The sequence below is a fragment of the Rhagoletis zephyria genome, unplaced genomic scaffold (genome assembly GCF_001687245.7).
Source record: "Rhagoletis zephyria isolate East Lansing unplaced genomic scaffold, Rhagoletis_zephyria_1.1 Rzeph_scaffold_00122, whole genome shotgun sequence".
NCBI classification, from domain to species: domain Eukaryota; kingdom Metazoa; phylum Arthropoda; class Insecta; order Diptera; family Tephritidae; genus Rhagoletis; species Rhagoletis zephyria.
Window position 1 is genome coordinate 178,259 of NW_016157206.1, and position 15,095 is coordinate 193,353.

At 33.0% G+C, this 15,095-nt stretch overlaps 1 protein-coding gene across 3 annotated transcripts in view; it reads right to left on the reverse strand.

The window, feature by feature from the left end:
- The window catches only part of SPoCk (secretory pathway calcium atpase), a 148,259-nt gene that overhangs the window by 31,707 nt on the left and 101,457 nt on the right, over positions 1-15,095 (reverse strand). The window contains exon 1 of one of the 3 annotated variants that reach the window (XM_017635472.1): positions 10,511-10,937. The exons of the other annotated variants lie outside the window; for them this stretch is intronic. Within the exon in view, the coding sequence (XP_017490961.1) occupies positions 10,511-10,552 (42 nt within the window). The 5' untranslated portion in view covers positions 10,553-10,937. Of the gene's footprint in view, positions 1-10,510; positions 10,938-15,095 lie in introns of those variants that run through there. 3 annotated transcript variants of the gene reach the window in all.

Sequence of the window (15,095 nt, forward strand, 5' to 3'; positions counted from 1 at the left end):
ATGGATATATACATATGTATGTATTTAGGTATATTACTACATATTTCCAGTCACGTTTTTCTGTAATTAGAATCTTATCAGTTCTCGCTCCATGCATTCCCAATGTCGATGATGATTATGATACGGACACATGGCCAGACAAAAGATATCTATGGGTACTTATAGTATAGATCTAATTGTACGAAAATGTATGCTGTCACACATATACATATGTAAGTATATATGTACTTATGTTTGAATGTTTTATGAAAAAAATAATCCTACAAATGTGAATATGTTGTCGGCGTCGATTTCAAAAGAACGTCAAGTGCAACTGACAAATGATTGTTGCTGCATTTGAAAGTACGTACATACACTCATACAGATTTATTTACATGCATGTATGTAATGCACACTGGCTGACTGATAGGCTGACTTAAATACATACATACATACAGTCAGTCAATAAAGTTTAGGTACAGCGAAATTTTTACAATACGGGCAATGGTAAGTCCTAGCCACCTCAAACTTGCACTTTGTTATATTAAAATTCAATGGGCTAAAAAACTGCATACTCAACTTTTTTCTAGAGAGCGTAAATAAAAAGTGCAATATTTGAATGAAATTTTGCCGAATTTTCTTTAATTTTGCACAAGATTTGGAACTCTGATTTTTGGGTTTTTTTGTTGTAGAATTAACCATATTTTTATAAAAAATTATCGAAAAATAAAATATTAAAACAATATTTCCCCGTATAGTAAAAAATTCGCGTACCTAAACTTTATTGACTGACTGTATGTACATATATACAAACGAAAAAACATAAACTTGGTACTGTAAGCAGTAACGTAGATTTTAGCTAAGGTGGTGGTAGCCAACTTGAATGGGTGAAAAGGAAATTGGGTGGGTGGGTAGTTGAGTGAATGGCTTGTTGCCTGGATGGACATGACAGCCACATGTCAACGCTGCATTTTACAAATTAAAATGATGAAGGCAAGCATGAGTGGGGAAACGATGACGATGATGATGGTGCTGATGGTACCTAATAATGGTGCTGGGAAATTAGCCGGAGAAGACGTGTTAAATCGTGAGTGCACATAGAAATTTGTACACACATACTACATTTAGATGCGCTTTCTTCACAAAAGCTATGAATGAATGCAAAACCACCACCCACTTAGAAAAGCCAAATGAAAGAAGCAAGAATACATTGGCTCAAGCTGTGCAACCAACCAAAATTAATTTGAAACGAAAAAAATGCAAAGCTGCATGTGAATGCACAAGTACAAATGTATGAATGACTACAATTTTATATACATACGCTTTTGCCAGTGCTTTACATGGCTTTTGTGCTACAGAGCAAGCTGTATTTGCTGCTAATTAATTTTTAGCTTTTAGCTGGTTGAGCGGCAAACCAAAAAACAACAAAATCACGAGAAAAGACCAAATAAATTTCTTGGCATAAGCAGATATACAGAGCTGAGCTGCCAAAACAAAAGGCAGCCAATGCGATGCAGCTTTCAAAAGTATTTGGTTTTAATTAAGATTTCACCACAGCTTATCACTGAACTGACGCCTTTACGCTGCTAGCTGTGTTGTAATGAGTAGAGCTATGGAATTGTAATAAATTCAATTTGAATTTTTGCATTGCCTACTTTGTTAGAAAAAATTAAATTTTATTTAGCATTATAATCATTTAATTGTGAATTTTCTACTGGCTTATTGTTTTCTATGCAAATCACAATTGCATCTGCTGCTTTTGCATGATTACTTCACGTGTTGACTACTTAGTTAACGAACGAGTTAGGGTAATTATATTCACGAGTAATAACTATGACAGAGATTTAATTGATTACAAAATTGCAATCAATTTATTAAACAAGTCAATAAATGTAAAAATGTGATATACGACTTTTGTCGATGAATTTAGTTGGAGTACCGCTGCCTGTACCTAGCCAGCACAAATGGAATGGAAACAGATGAGTAAGGCTTGCTCAAGTGGGCCCCGAATTTACCAAGATTAATATTTTTCAATGTTATTCAGTCAGCGCCGAGTTTTGTAGTTGAAGAGTACATTGTGGCAAGTAAATTTTTCCTAAAAATTAAGGAATTGTGTTTTCCTTAAACTGAGTCAAATCGTTTACTCATATTAAGGCAGCCATGCCATTGGAGCCATTTCAAGGCAATATTTCCTTAGAATAATATCGAGCCCTAACCGCCAAAATAACGTAAGCGACATTTTTTTTTAAACTTTCTTTTTGATGCAGAAATATTCCTAGAGCATCTAGATGCATTTCAGCATCAAAAAGAAAATTTTGAAAAAAATGTCGCTTACGTTATTTTGGAGGTTAGGGCTCGATATACTTTTTTCCTAGCATCAAGGAATTTTTTTTTTTCTGAGTGAATATATAGTTTAATGTTTTTTATGTCTGCACCCAAAAAAAAATGTCATTCGGACACTTACTTTCAAAGAAAAATAAAAATTTCCAAAACAGCGCAAAAATTTTCAATTGTTGATTAGAAAAAAACTATTTGAAATTTTGCAACAAAATTTACACAGAGTACTTTTTGACTACAAAACTCGGCGCTGCCTGAATATCATTGAAAAATATTAATCTTGGTAAATTCGGGGCCCACTTGAGGAAGCCTTACCCAGATGTAACAGATCGTCGGTCGCCAATAATGTGCATATATGAGCAAGTCTCACGAAAAATTACCGAAATTTCGAACTTTTCCATTGTCACACGAAAAAATTACAGTTGTTTTTTTAATAACCTAGGGAAGTTTTCAAATAGAAAGTTCATATTAAAGGCAATGAAAGCTGGCATCAAATACAGCATATCTATGAAGTTTCAAGAGTGTGCCACCAAATTAAAAAAAAAAAAATTGCAGCAGGCAGAATATCTGTGTTATGCAGCTATGTTGTAATTTAACGATTTTATTACTTCTGAAAGTTTAAGGTACTTCAAAATATTAAAACAAAACGGTGAAATTGTTTTTCTTGCCAAAACGAAAGAATCTAGTGTAATAAAACTAGTGTGCCACCAATTAAAAAAAAAATTACATTGATTATGAGGTGACGATGATTTGAGAAAGAAAAACCCCAAATTTTATTGGCACACTCGAAATTCATTCTGAAATTTGTATATACATAGTTGAAGAAATTAATATATATTTATATTCGAGAAGAATACTGTAAAAAAAATATTCTAAACCAATATTTAATTACTTTTAAATAATATTACTTTTAAGTTAAATCGTGCGAGTAAACATGTTAGCTGACTGTGTACAAGTTGTTATTATTACTTTTTTTGCGTAAAAAATAACATATCAATCTTATTATAAAAACTATAAAAATTAAACAATTTTTTACCAAAATTGTAAATATTTTATTCCGAATTTTTAGAAAAATGTTAGGTATGCAGTTTTGTACCCCACTTAAATTTACTACGACCAAGTGCAAATTTCATGTGGCAAAAGATTGCCGTTGATTTTTAAGATTTTTTTGTCGCATTTGCTTCCATATAACGAATAAACGCAAGTTATTTGGAAGAAAACTGAAATACCTTCGGCAAAAAAATTATAAAAAAACGGCGTTTGGAGGCACTTGAAATTTAAAATTTAATCGGCCATAAGTGTTTTTCCTAAAATTCTTAATAAAAATTTTTAATTTCGGTGAAAATTTTTGGAATTTTTATAATCAGTCCGACCTTTCCTCTGGGTCTTTGTCATTAATGGAGGAGCCGAAAAGGATAGGCTGCGAGGGAGGAAAACATCGGTTGCCGTTTACTGCTATAAAAGTGCTATTGGAAAGAAAAAGGTGTCCCTCCCCCATAGTTATCTTCTGGCTGTATGAAACAATTATTAAAGTATTATGCTGCATGGGGCCATTGTCTGGTGGAACTCACTAGAAAAGTCCACACTGGCCAACCGGCTAGAACGAGTGCAAAGGGCATCTCTAACGATTTAGTGGAGTACTTCGCTCTACCCCAAGGCTAGGTCTAAGGGTGATGCTAGGCATCGTACCAGTAGACAATGCAGCCAAAGCTGCTGCGGCCCGCTCTGCTATCAGGCTGAAGCACGCTATCTTAGGAAAATTCAATTCAGTCTTTGGAGTAAAGTACCAGTGAATATCTGCACGGATAAATACGTCCAAGCTTGATGGCAGAGTCAGAGGCGGTGTATTCTGGGAGTAATTACTCTTTGATAACTTTGCCGGATTCCTGTAGCGTGTTTCGGCCATTAGAGAAGCAGCCGATTGGTTTCGGACTTTTTTAATACCCTTTTAGAGGGATCTACTCTGATATCCCATAGGCGATCAGAGCCCTAGGATCGCTGTTGGTAAGATCAAAACTAGTCTGGGACTGCGTGATCTCTCTCTCTCTCTCTCTCTCTATTGGCTCTGATTACTTCCACATCTCCACATCAGACTCATTTGGGTTTGGGCAAGAAACTGCTGTGCCGAGGAACCGGCCAGGCAGGGCATCTTAGAAGCCATCACCAACGAAAGGGAAGTCATTGGGGTACCTATGACAACCTGCCCCTTGGAGGACTGTTACCTTACTTAACCTAACCTAATTAAGTAAAAGAAATATAACCAAAACTGGTCAAAATATGAAGTTCTATTAAGTATTTCTGCCCCGAGCGTAGTACACATCAAGCCCGAATCCGAAACTTTTCAAGCAGCACTAACCCTCATTCTTTGAGTCTTTCTACCAGTTTCTTTAAATTTCAATCAACCGCAACAGTGTTGCCTCTTTCATTTACAAAAACACATCTTTTTCTAAGTTTTATAATCACTAATTGCATTATGATATTTACTTAATACCTGAAAATTCATAGCCAACAATGCAGTATTTCTCCGTAATGATACTGTAAATTGTCCAATGAAAACAATAGCGATAAATAAACTGGTTTTTCAAGAACGTGATTTACCAGACCACAAAAGAATTTTCAGCGAATATAAAATATATATTGCATGTAATTTTAGCTATAAACAATACAATATGCGCTAGCTCATTTGAGTGTTAAATTACTGGATAACATTGCATAAGCAAATTGCGAAAACGAGTTTTAATTCATTACTGTTGCCTTTCTGATATTACAGGTACTAAAGATAAGCTTGATTGGAGACTGCAACGACAGACAGGGCGAAAACAAATATTTGTACATATGTAAATAAGTTAATATTTAGTAAAAAGTTGTGACTAAAAACATATATTTTTAAAGCAAGCTTTCTAGAAGGGAACTAAATTGCACCATAAATATAGGTTTTTCAAATATCTCGACTCTTGCGCCATCTATCGGATTAGCTCTTCTTTCGGATTGCATTGTCATCGGGTTCCGATACAACTGCGAAGTTTCAAGTCTCTAGGTCATCGGGAAGTTGGTCAAAAATTTTGTTCAAAATTTACCCCTAACAAACATACTTACTACATACACATGGAGTGTTTGGATATATCGAGTATTTTCGAGGAACGATACTTTTAAGGATCGGGCATTTTTATGAGTACTGAGTACTTTCTTTACATATACACATGTTAGTAATATTTATATTTATATTTAATTATATCAAATGAACGGCTAACTATACTGGGTACAAATTGAGAAATCTCATTCCTGAATACCGGTAAATGTTAACATAACTCGGCACTTTTAAGTATCTACTCGACACTTAATACCAGTACTTTGAATCGATCCTGGGAACATGTTTCAGAGTGATGATTGGAACAGAGTATTTTTGAGTACTGAGAACTTTCGGGTTCTTTTGAATTCTGAGTACTGTCAATGGAAATTTTAAGAATTTTTTTCTTGAATGAATTTAGAATAGAGGGCATTTATTTATTATTTTTGAGGTGAGACTGATGGTCTTTCTCTCGACCTAGTAAAGTTCTATCTCATCGGGATCATGAAATAGAAGATATCTGTAAATATTTTTCTATAAAACAAAATTACATGCATAAGGTTATTGTAGCGTCGCCGCTGGATTTTTTTCCGATATGTCCCACAGTGCCACGGTAAGGTGTACCCTCTCTACCTCCTTTTGTTTATAATAATACACTTTCACTCCTCAATAGGACACATAAATAATTAAATACCTTTTAGGGCGTTTTACATAGCTGACGATATGTCGTACAGTGGCGGGCAAAGAAATAGTGATGCGGTTGAATTTTTATAAATCCTTCAAAACAATTAAAATTTTGACTTACATGGTGAGCTATACTTTAACAAAAATTATAATAAACATTAAATGAACAAAAGAAAAATAACCAAAGCTTGTTAAAATGTCGCGTCCCTATTTGTTTGCCTACCACTGTACGTACATACACCGTACGTATTTAAATATTTTTGACCATCAAAACGCGCGTGTATAGTTTTTAAATTTTTCCCGTGATAGTATTGTAAATAAAAAAGTGTTAAAAATAAATATTTGCAATCCACTTAAAAATCGGAATTAAGACGGCGTTTGTGCATACAGTGTGCCATACACATACAAGCACATTTAATTCTGACAAGCCGCGATAAGCTTTCAACATAATTCACTCCAAAAAAAAATAGCTTAGCAGTAAAAAATGTTTACCTTTATTATTACGACGTTTTTAAAACGAGTTTTATTTTTGGTAGCCACAACAATCGAAGCAATAAAGAAAGTGAAATAAATATGTATTGTATGTTAAACAATGTAATGTTTAAATGATAATACAAACAAACAAAAATTTACCGTAATAAAAAAATAGCCAAAGCAGTTGTTCAAGAAAAACTGGTCACATTTTTTGGGTATTCACAATGTTGCAAAACATAATAAACACAGGGGCGCTGGTATTATCTGATCATTTCATTTTGCATTCTCTTTAAATTTTACATCCGATCGAGTTTGAGTCAATAAGGTTAATAAAATAGAATAATACACATTAGTCGCTTATGAAAGCCAAATTGTAATTATATTAAGCAGAAATAGTTGAGCTTATTTTGCTGAACTGAGGACTACTGTAGACAAATTTGGATTTCCTCAGCGATAAATATAAAACATTTGTTTATCAAAACTCTTTGTGGCACTTCATTCTCTAAAAGTAGTCTACATCAGAGATCATTAACCCCTAACGAATTGGAAAGATGGAAAGCATTATCGAATCGCTACTCATTTACCTAATAGTTGTTTTGTGTCATCTGCAAAAATATGCAAATACACACATACGGCATGTACATATGATGTATGTATGTACTTATCTGTATGTTGATACTTTTAGAAAGGCGAATGAAATTGGAATAAGTGTGCCAAGCAAAACAAGCTTTATAAAGGTGAAGTTATGGAAATAGGTAACACCGTATGTATGTATGTATTATGTATATGTATGCACAGCAGTTCTTGTATCAAAATATGTATAAATATGTAAGCTTGTTCTAGCTAGTATTCGAAACACATATTTTTCATTTCGCAATTCGAGGCAGAATGAATTCGAACCTGTTGGCATTTAACAAACTTTGAGCCAAGTCTCTGACGGCGTGGAGCTGATTTGTGAACTTCCAAATGCACATTCGTACATATATATGTATGTACACATGTTTGTACACATTAATAGGAACAAACTTAAAAAAAACACATATCTATNATGCTCGAAAAAGTTGCCCAAAATTGGACTTTCCGAATGGACCACCTAAGACGCAGCCGCGGTCAACATTTAAATGAAATTATCTTCAAAAAGTAAATGTCATGGACCAATCTAACGTTTCAAATAAAGAACCGATGAGATTTTGCAAATTTTATGCGTTTTTTTTAAAAAAAAAGTTATCAAGCTCTTAAAAAATCACCCGTTAGAAACATACTAGTTAAGTAGTTACTTCTATTTGGAACACCTTGGGGAGCTGTGTGTCTAGATCAAGAAGTATGTAAAAGAATTTTTTTCCCTACACATTAAAGTTAAATACAGGAATGTGTTAAGAATTACATACTAATTTATTTATTTTAATGGAGGCATTAATGCTTGCGAAGGTTAGTAAGGAAAGGTAAGGGACGTACGGAGCAAACCTGCTTCTGTCTAGAGCCTGGCTAGATTTCCAAGAATTGAAAAGGTCCTGGCTAAAATTGAAAAGGTCCTGGCATGAAAATCTAAAGTTGATTTTTTTTTGTATGGATTTTTTTTTTTTTTTTTTTTTTAATTTTTTTTTTTTTTTTTTTTTTTAATATTTTATATGATTTTTCTTTATCCCTTTAGGTTAAAATAACATATATTACATATAAAAAAATATGTGAAAATCCTTAGAAAAAACAAACAGAGCTTGAAGATAGCGTAAGTAATTTATAACTCAGTAAATAGGCATATTTTATTCATCCAAATATATTAAATTATAAGAAACAAGGTTTTTGTTTTAAGCTCCTATAACTGGCAGGTGATATTGGTCCGGGGTCTAGGTTTGACCAGATCGTTTATTTAATTAGAGTAAAAAAATTTGTTTCCACAAATATACAGCCCTATCGCTAATTTCATGTGAATAATTTAACATGCTAAAAAAAAAACCAATTGGAAAAAATTTGTTTTTGTTTTGCTTTATAATTTTTGGGAATATTTGTTTACGTGAAACTAGCGATAGGGCCGATAGTGTCTATGGAGCTTTCCACCAAAAATATTTATGTATATATGTGAAGTCTACAGACAAAACCCATCTAACTACTACTAAACTTCAAATATTTATGTATATTAGTTTTAGCAAACTAAAACTTCTAAATATCCCGTGGCTTGTGCCTAACTGTAATATACCTCTAACTGAGTAACTCTGAATAAATGAAACCGGGAACTGAGTGAACCGAAAGTACAAAAACACTATCGTAATTTTTCCACAAAAAAAAAATTCTTCTCATAAGGTCATTATACCAAAAAGAAGCGAATGTATTCCCAACTTAGTATACTCATATTTATCAGATCATCTAAAAAATACTCGGGGATCATCAATAACAGATTAGACAGTTTGAGAGCAAATAGATATTAGCACGACACCAGCCATGAAGGAGAAGTAAATAAGGCCAAGTTTCTTGCAGTGAGCTGAAATAATCGCCGGGCAACTATATATATTGAGCTAAGGGCTAATACAATGCTTCACAGCGAGAAATCCAAATTAATGAAGTGTTTGGATCCTCATCTTAAAACTCCACGCATGAAAAACTTAGTATTGGATCCTACTCTAAGATCCCCAAGTTAAGGAAAAACAAGAGGAAAACTCTCCAGGAAAATTTCAGATAGTCCGGCGGCAGTTTGCAAAGATTAGAGGAAGGATTACGGGTAAAACTTTGAAGAATTCATTGAATGCTTATAGAAACGCAACTTTTCCAAACATAAAGTTGAATGCCCATTATGTTCTAGCTTGTTCGCAAGTTTCAAGTAGCTAAGAAATCTCGTTGGTTTTTAACCGATTTCAAAAAAGGAGGAGGTTATGAATTCGTCGGATTATTATTTTTTTAATTATTTCTATACTATATGTTACCGCATAACGTTGGACAACGTTAACCGATTTCTATAATCCTTTTTTTTTTTAAGGAAAGGTGGTACCTCAGAGGTGGCCCCTTACTAATTTGGTATCGATCCGATCATTGGATCATGAAGAAATTAACGAAAGTCTTAAATTTTTATATGAGAATTGAAGTCGGCTTTGTTTTTTTGCTTAAAAAATACTTGCTAATAACTGCTTTGCTAACGATGTCACGCATTTTTTTTTCATACAAAGTATGTTCGACAATTTTTTTTTTATGGAAGAAAATAACTTGCACTTTCTTAAGCTAGAATTTAATGGGCTATAAAAGTTTGTTGTTGTTGTAAAATTTTGAATTTTTCTTATTATTCCACAAAGTTTGAAATTTGGACTTATATGATTTTCGTTAGATAAGAAGCTGTATTTTTGTAAAAAATGTAATAAATATTAAACAAACGTAAGAAAAGTATCCAAAACTGGTCAAAATATCATGTCCCTATTATATTTTACATGACTGCATGTATCACAGTCGGTCTATTTTTCATTTGCTAATAATAATATTAATATTCAGCCGCTTACACTTTTGCCAAATGTTTGGCCGAGCTTTTCCTCGAACTTGTGGTGTGCATGCTGATTTTTGCGCTCGAATTTCGGTAACAATAAAAACGCACTGCCGAAAAAGCGACACTTATGACCCTTTTCATTCATAACGAAAAGGGTATTTAGAATTTCCCAAGTATACTTAAAAATCCCTGTTCACAGAAAATTAATTTTTTCCCCTTAATTTTAATATTTACTTTCTTACGCTATGTACATGGGCTTCTCATCTAATAGATATCTTTATATTAAATTTCTTTTTGTTTTCACTGACCTTGAGGCCGTTTTTTAATGAAAAACTTATTGTGGAAAAGCAACAATAATTTGAGCACGTGGTTGTTGGTTTTGTTGGTTTTTGTTAATATTTCTATTATCATATTATTTTATGGCCTTATAACAAAAAAAAAAATAAGAATAATCTTTTAGACAGCATTAAAAATTAGAATGCTTCAAGAAAATGCCACACACTTACATCGAAATATTCATCCTCCTCTTCGAGACGCTTCATTTTCATTTTTCAATCAATTTGTCACTCAACAGTGCCAAAATTTCACTTTAATTTATATTAACAGCTTCAGTTAATTATTAATTTCATTTGTATATTTGTCGGCGCTTTTATTAGTACACAAATCACCAGATTAGTGTTTTTTTTTTAATTCACGCTATTAAAGTAACAGTCATCAAATGAAAATAAAAAAAAACTATTTCCAATCACTTTTTCGTCATTACGCTGTCACTTAAATTCCCTTCCAAAAACATTTCGAAAAACATGAAATTAATTTAGATAGCACAGCGACACGAAAGATAATAAACTAATGTGAAAAATTTCATCACCAGCAACACGCTTCAAATCGAATTTGTCGTTTTTACGGGTACGCGTCACTTCATTACGTCGCGATACATCAAAAGATTTTTAAATACTAAAAGATTTACAAGTCGTGTGCTCAGTTTATAACCAAACCAATCAAGCAAACTAACAACCGACCGGGACTGAGTAGCACCGCGCAGCACCAAGTCGCACACACAACAACATAGTTTGTTAGAAAATAAAAAAAACGTTGCGACTAACCGCAAGTTAAGCGTAAAATTAAAATGTGTATGTACAATTGCTGGGGTTTTTAGTTCGTCGGAATTTTTTTTTTTTTTTTTTTTTTATGTATGTTGTTTACCGCATAACTTTGCACCACGTCAACCGATTTCAATAACGGTAAGGTAGTGTCTCAGAGGTGGTCCCATACTAATTTGGTTTAGATCCGATCATTGGATCATGAAATATATAGATATATATATATTTTTTTAAGTCGGTTTTTTTTTGCTAAAAATTACTTGTTAATGTTTCAATTACTTATTTTTTCCTCTTTACTAAAGACATTTAAGTGCCGCATCATTGCAGCTTTCTTACATAACTACGTACTTACTGACGACATTTAAATGCGTATGCTAAAAAAGTTTAAGCGGGGGAACGACTGAGTACACTTATTAATATGTATTTACTTAAGTATGTTTGTACATGAGCCTTCAAAGTAGACACTGTGTTAGACACTTAAGTGGGCCATAATCTATGTACATATGTACATGCACAACAGTAAAGGGCTGCTACTTGCCTATTGATGGTTGTGAAGAGTGTAGAGCATAGCTGGGCAAAACGCTACTCGCGAGTAGCGTCTGCGTCGCAGCGCTTATACGTATACAGAAACGACGCAGCGAATTTCAATTCAGTCTGCTTTCAGATTTCATGAGAGTAACACTATGCTTCGCCGTTGAATATTTTTATTCGTAATTTTAGCGCGTGGTTGCCACCTATATATGTAACAATGCCCAAAATGTCTGAGTATGAGTGCCAATTACAGTTTTTGGTTTTAAAAAAAGCTAATAATGCCCAATGCTTGTTGTGTGGTAATACGACCATTAACCATAAACAAATGAAAAAAACGCTCCACTCAGTGCAATTATAGAAAAGTGCTTCTCAGCGCGACGCACTAGGGCACACATTGCATACTTTATTTTATAATATTTTTTTTATCAAAAGAAATCGATAGAGAAATGTAAATGCTGGTTTATGCCCAAAAATACTTAATGAATAATATTTATAAGTTATACTCTATTTTTAAGACTAAATACCTACTTATATGAAACAAGTAATTTTTAGCAAGAAAAAAACCGACTTCAACTCTCATATAAAAAAAAATATATATATATATATATCTCACGATCCACTGATCGGATCTTAACCAGATTAGTATGGGACCACCTCTGAGACACTACCTTTCCGATGCAAAAAGAATTATCGAAATCGGTTGACGTGGTCCAAACTTATGCGGTAACATACATAAAAAAAAAAAAAAAAAAAAAAATTCAGACGAACTGATAACCTCCTCCTTTTTTGGAAGTCGGTTAAAAAATAAGACCTAAACACCGTAACCATCTGGCCGGTCAGCATATAAAAGAATTTGTTCTAATAAAACGGAGCCCAGGTATTATACAAATGAGTTTACCTAATTTAAGTTTTTTTAAATTATACAAGTACTAAATTTTTCTTATGCAAAAGGTTGTATAAACTAATAGTATTAGTTACTAAAAACTTCCAAGGTTCATTATTACACTATAGGTATAAGCAAAATAGGCCAAAATACCCATGCACGAAAAATACCACTTTTAGTACATTTATAAAAAATGCGGCAACCATAACTGAGCGCGACGCACTAATACCATGACAAAATGAGACTGTGTTGGTGTGCCCAGCTATGGTGTAGAGGCATGTAGAGGGAGTTAATTCAACGAATTGGAGCGATCAGTCGCATTGAGAAGCGCACATATGTATGTATGTACCAGAGTGTCCAGATTTGACGATTTCGCGCCAATTTGGCGATTTTTTTTTTTGGAAATTTGCGCGAAAAAATTTAGGAATGTGATTTGTGTTATTTATTATTACCCTATGAAGGTATTATATTCGTTTTTGGTTTAAAAATAATATTATAACAAGATCTCATTTTTAAAATAAAAGATTTGTTAAATCGTTTTTATAAATTTTATTAAAAAAAAAAGGAATTTGCGATTTTTGGCGATTTTTTCTTCCAAAATTTGCGCTTTTTTTAAAACAATCTGGACACCCTGGTATGTACACAAAAAGCGCTTGCAAAATTGAACACAAAATGTTTTGTTTTTTGTTGTTTTAATGTTTAAACAGCTACTGATAACAGAGGTGATGAATTCCAAAGACAAAGTAAACCAAAAACCAAGCATTTTTCTTATTTTGAATTCTGTCATCTACATACATATGTACATATACATATATGTAAGTGTATATGTTATCAGTTTTCCAAAGAAATTTGATTTGACGAGTCTTAGCGCAATATGTTTATGAGGTCAGAGATGTGAGTATGACAACAAGTTGGTAAGCACTTCAAACAAAAAAGTGGCCAAACACAATATAACAAGACTGATTTTTTTATTGTTTGTTCAAAAAACAACAAAAGTGATTTATAAAAAATATTTGAGTAAGTATATAGATAGTATGTATGAACACGGCTATTGAGAAATAACGAGCAAAACGCAGAGAAAATTCTAAGTAAAAGAGCATGTAGGACGCAGAAGAGCCAAAGTGAAACTGTTTTGGCGCTCACTCTTTTAGCGTGAACAGTTTTACTTTGGTGTTGCCGTATTGTTTTTTCAAAAACGGTAACTTTTTCGATTTTCAGTTAGGGTCTCGATAAGGTTCTAGATAAATGCTTACATATAATTAAATACATACAAGTCGATTGTGCAGATCCGACTATAGGGTGGGGGTGTTTTTCCCCGGGGGCGGCTTTTCCACCGTTAGAGAAGGAAATATTATCTTTTGTTGTAAACATTCAAGATACTTTCTCCACCGTTAACGATTCTGATGAAAAAAGAAAGAGTTTATGTAGATGTGAGCAATTTAGTTTTTGACCTCCAAGAGGCTCTCAGACTAATATAATGGAAAACTTATTTACAGTCTGAATTGTGAACAGTGAACAGTGATGAACATCACATCTAGACATATAAATACATATCCATATTTTTTATACATGCAAATCGAGTTTCCTTTTTCGGTTTATTTTCAAAAGCTACTGTAGAAATTAGGAGAAGACTTGTAAGCATTAATTAATCCGGTAATAACGTTCATAATTCGATTCTAAGTTTTCCTGTAAATTCGCTATAAATTATGCTGGCGGACTTCAAAATAGTAAGTCACATAAAGGAGTTAGTATTGGTGACAGGTAAAATTCAAAAGTGTATGGAAAAAAGGTGTCGAATTTCGACAACTGGGCGATACTAGTCTAACGAAATGTTACTTAAACAGTACATGTACATATGTATATAAAATAACGGTTGCTTTTGAACAAAAAAGTCAAGGGTTTCAACGTTCAAGTCACCAATAATCACATTCGCTTATCCATTGTAAATAATTTGTAACAGTGATAGTTTTAAGAATTGCCAGTAAGTATTCAACCACAAAACCACAAAACAATCTTGGGATTTAATAAACACTGAAGGTAATTTATGAATCTAGTAGATGTTTACAAATTCATTAAAACCTTTAGTGATTAATCTACCGACCATTGAATTTCGAAAGAATATTATATGTACATATGTATATTAAGGTAACATGAATGTTACTTTTTTACTACTGAAATATATGTTTTCAATTCTTTGGGAATTTTGTGGGATACATTTTTAAAATGTGGGCAAGTGAGAGATTTTTTCCCGATTTTCATAAGTAATTTAAGCCTTAATTAGACGCATAAAAAAAATCAAGTCGCATGGGGTCCCCAGTGATCCCAATAAAAGTTGAAAAAAGTGTTTTCAAAGTAAAAAAAACGAAGTATGTTTTATCAAAAATATTTAATGATTTATCGAAGATTTTGTATTTCTCCAAATTACCGTTATATGGGATGTGGGCGTGGTTATTGTCCGATTTTAAAAAGTTTCGGCGGTTTTTTATGCTGTACCAAGGCCAACAACTGTGCCAAGTTTGGAAGAAATTGGTGCAGCGGTTACCAAGATATACACATGTAACCATAAGTGGGCGTGGC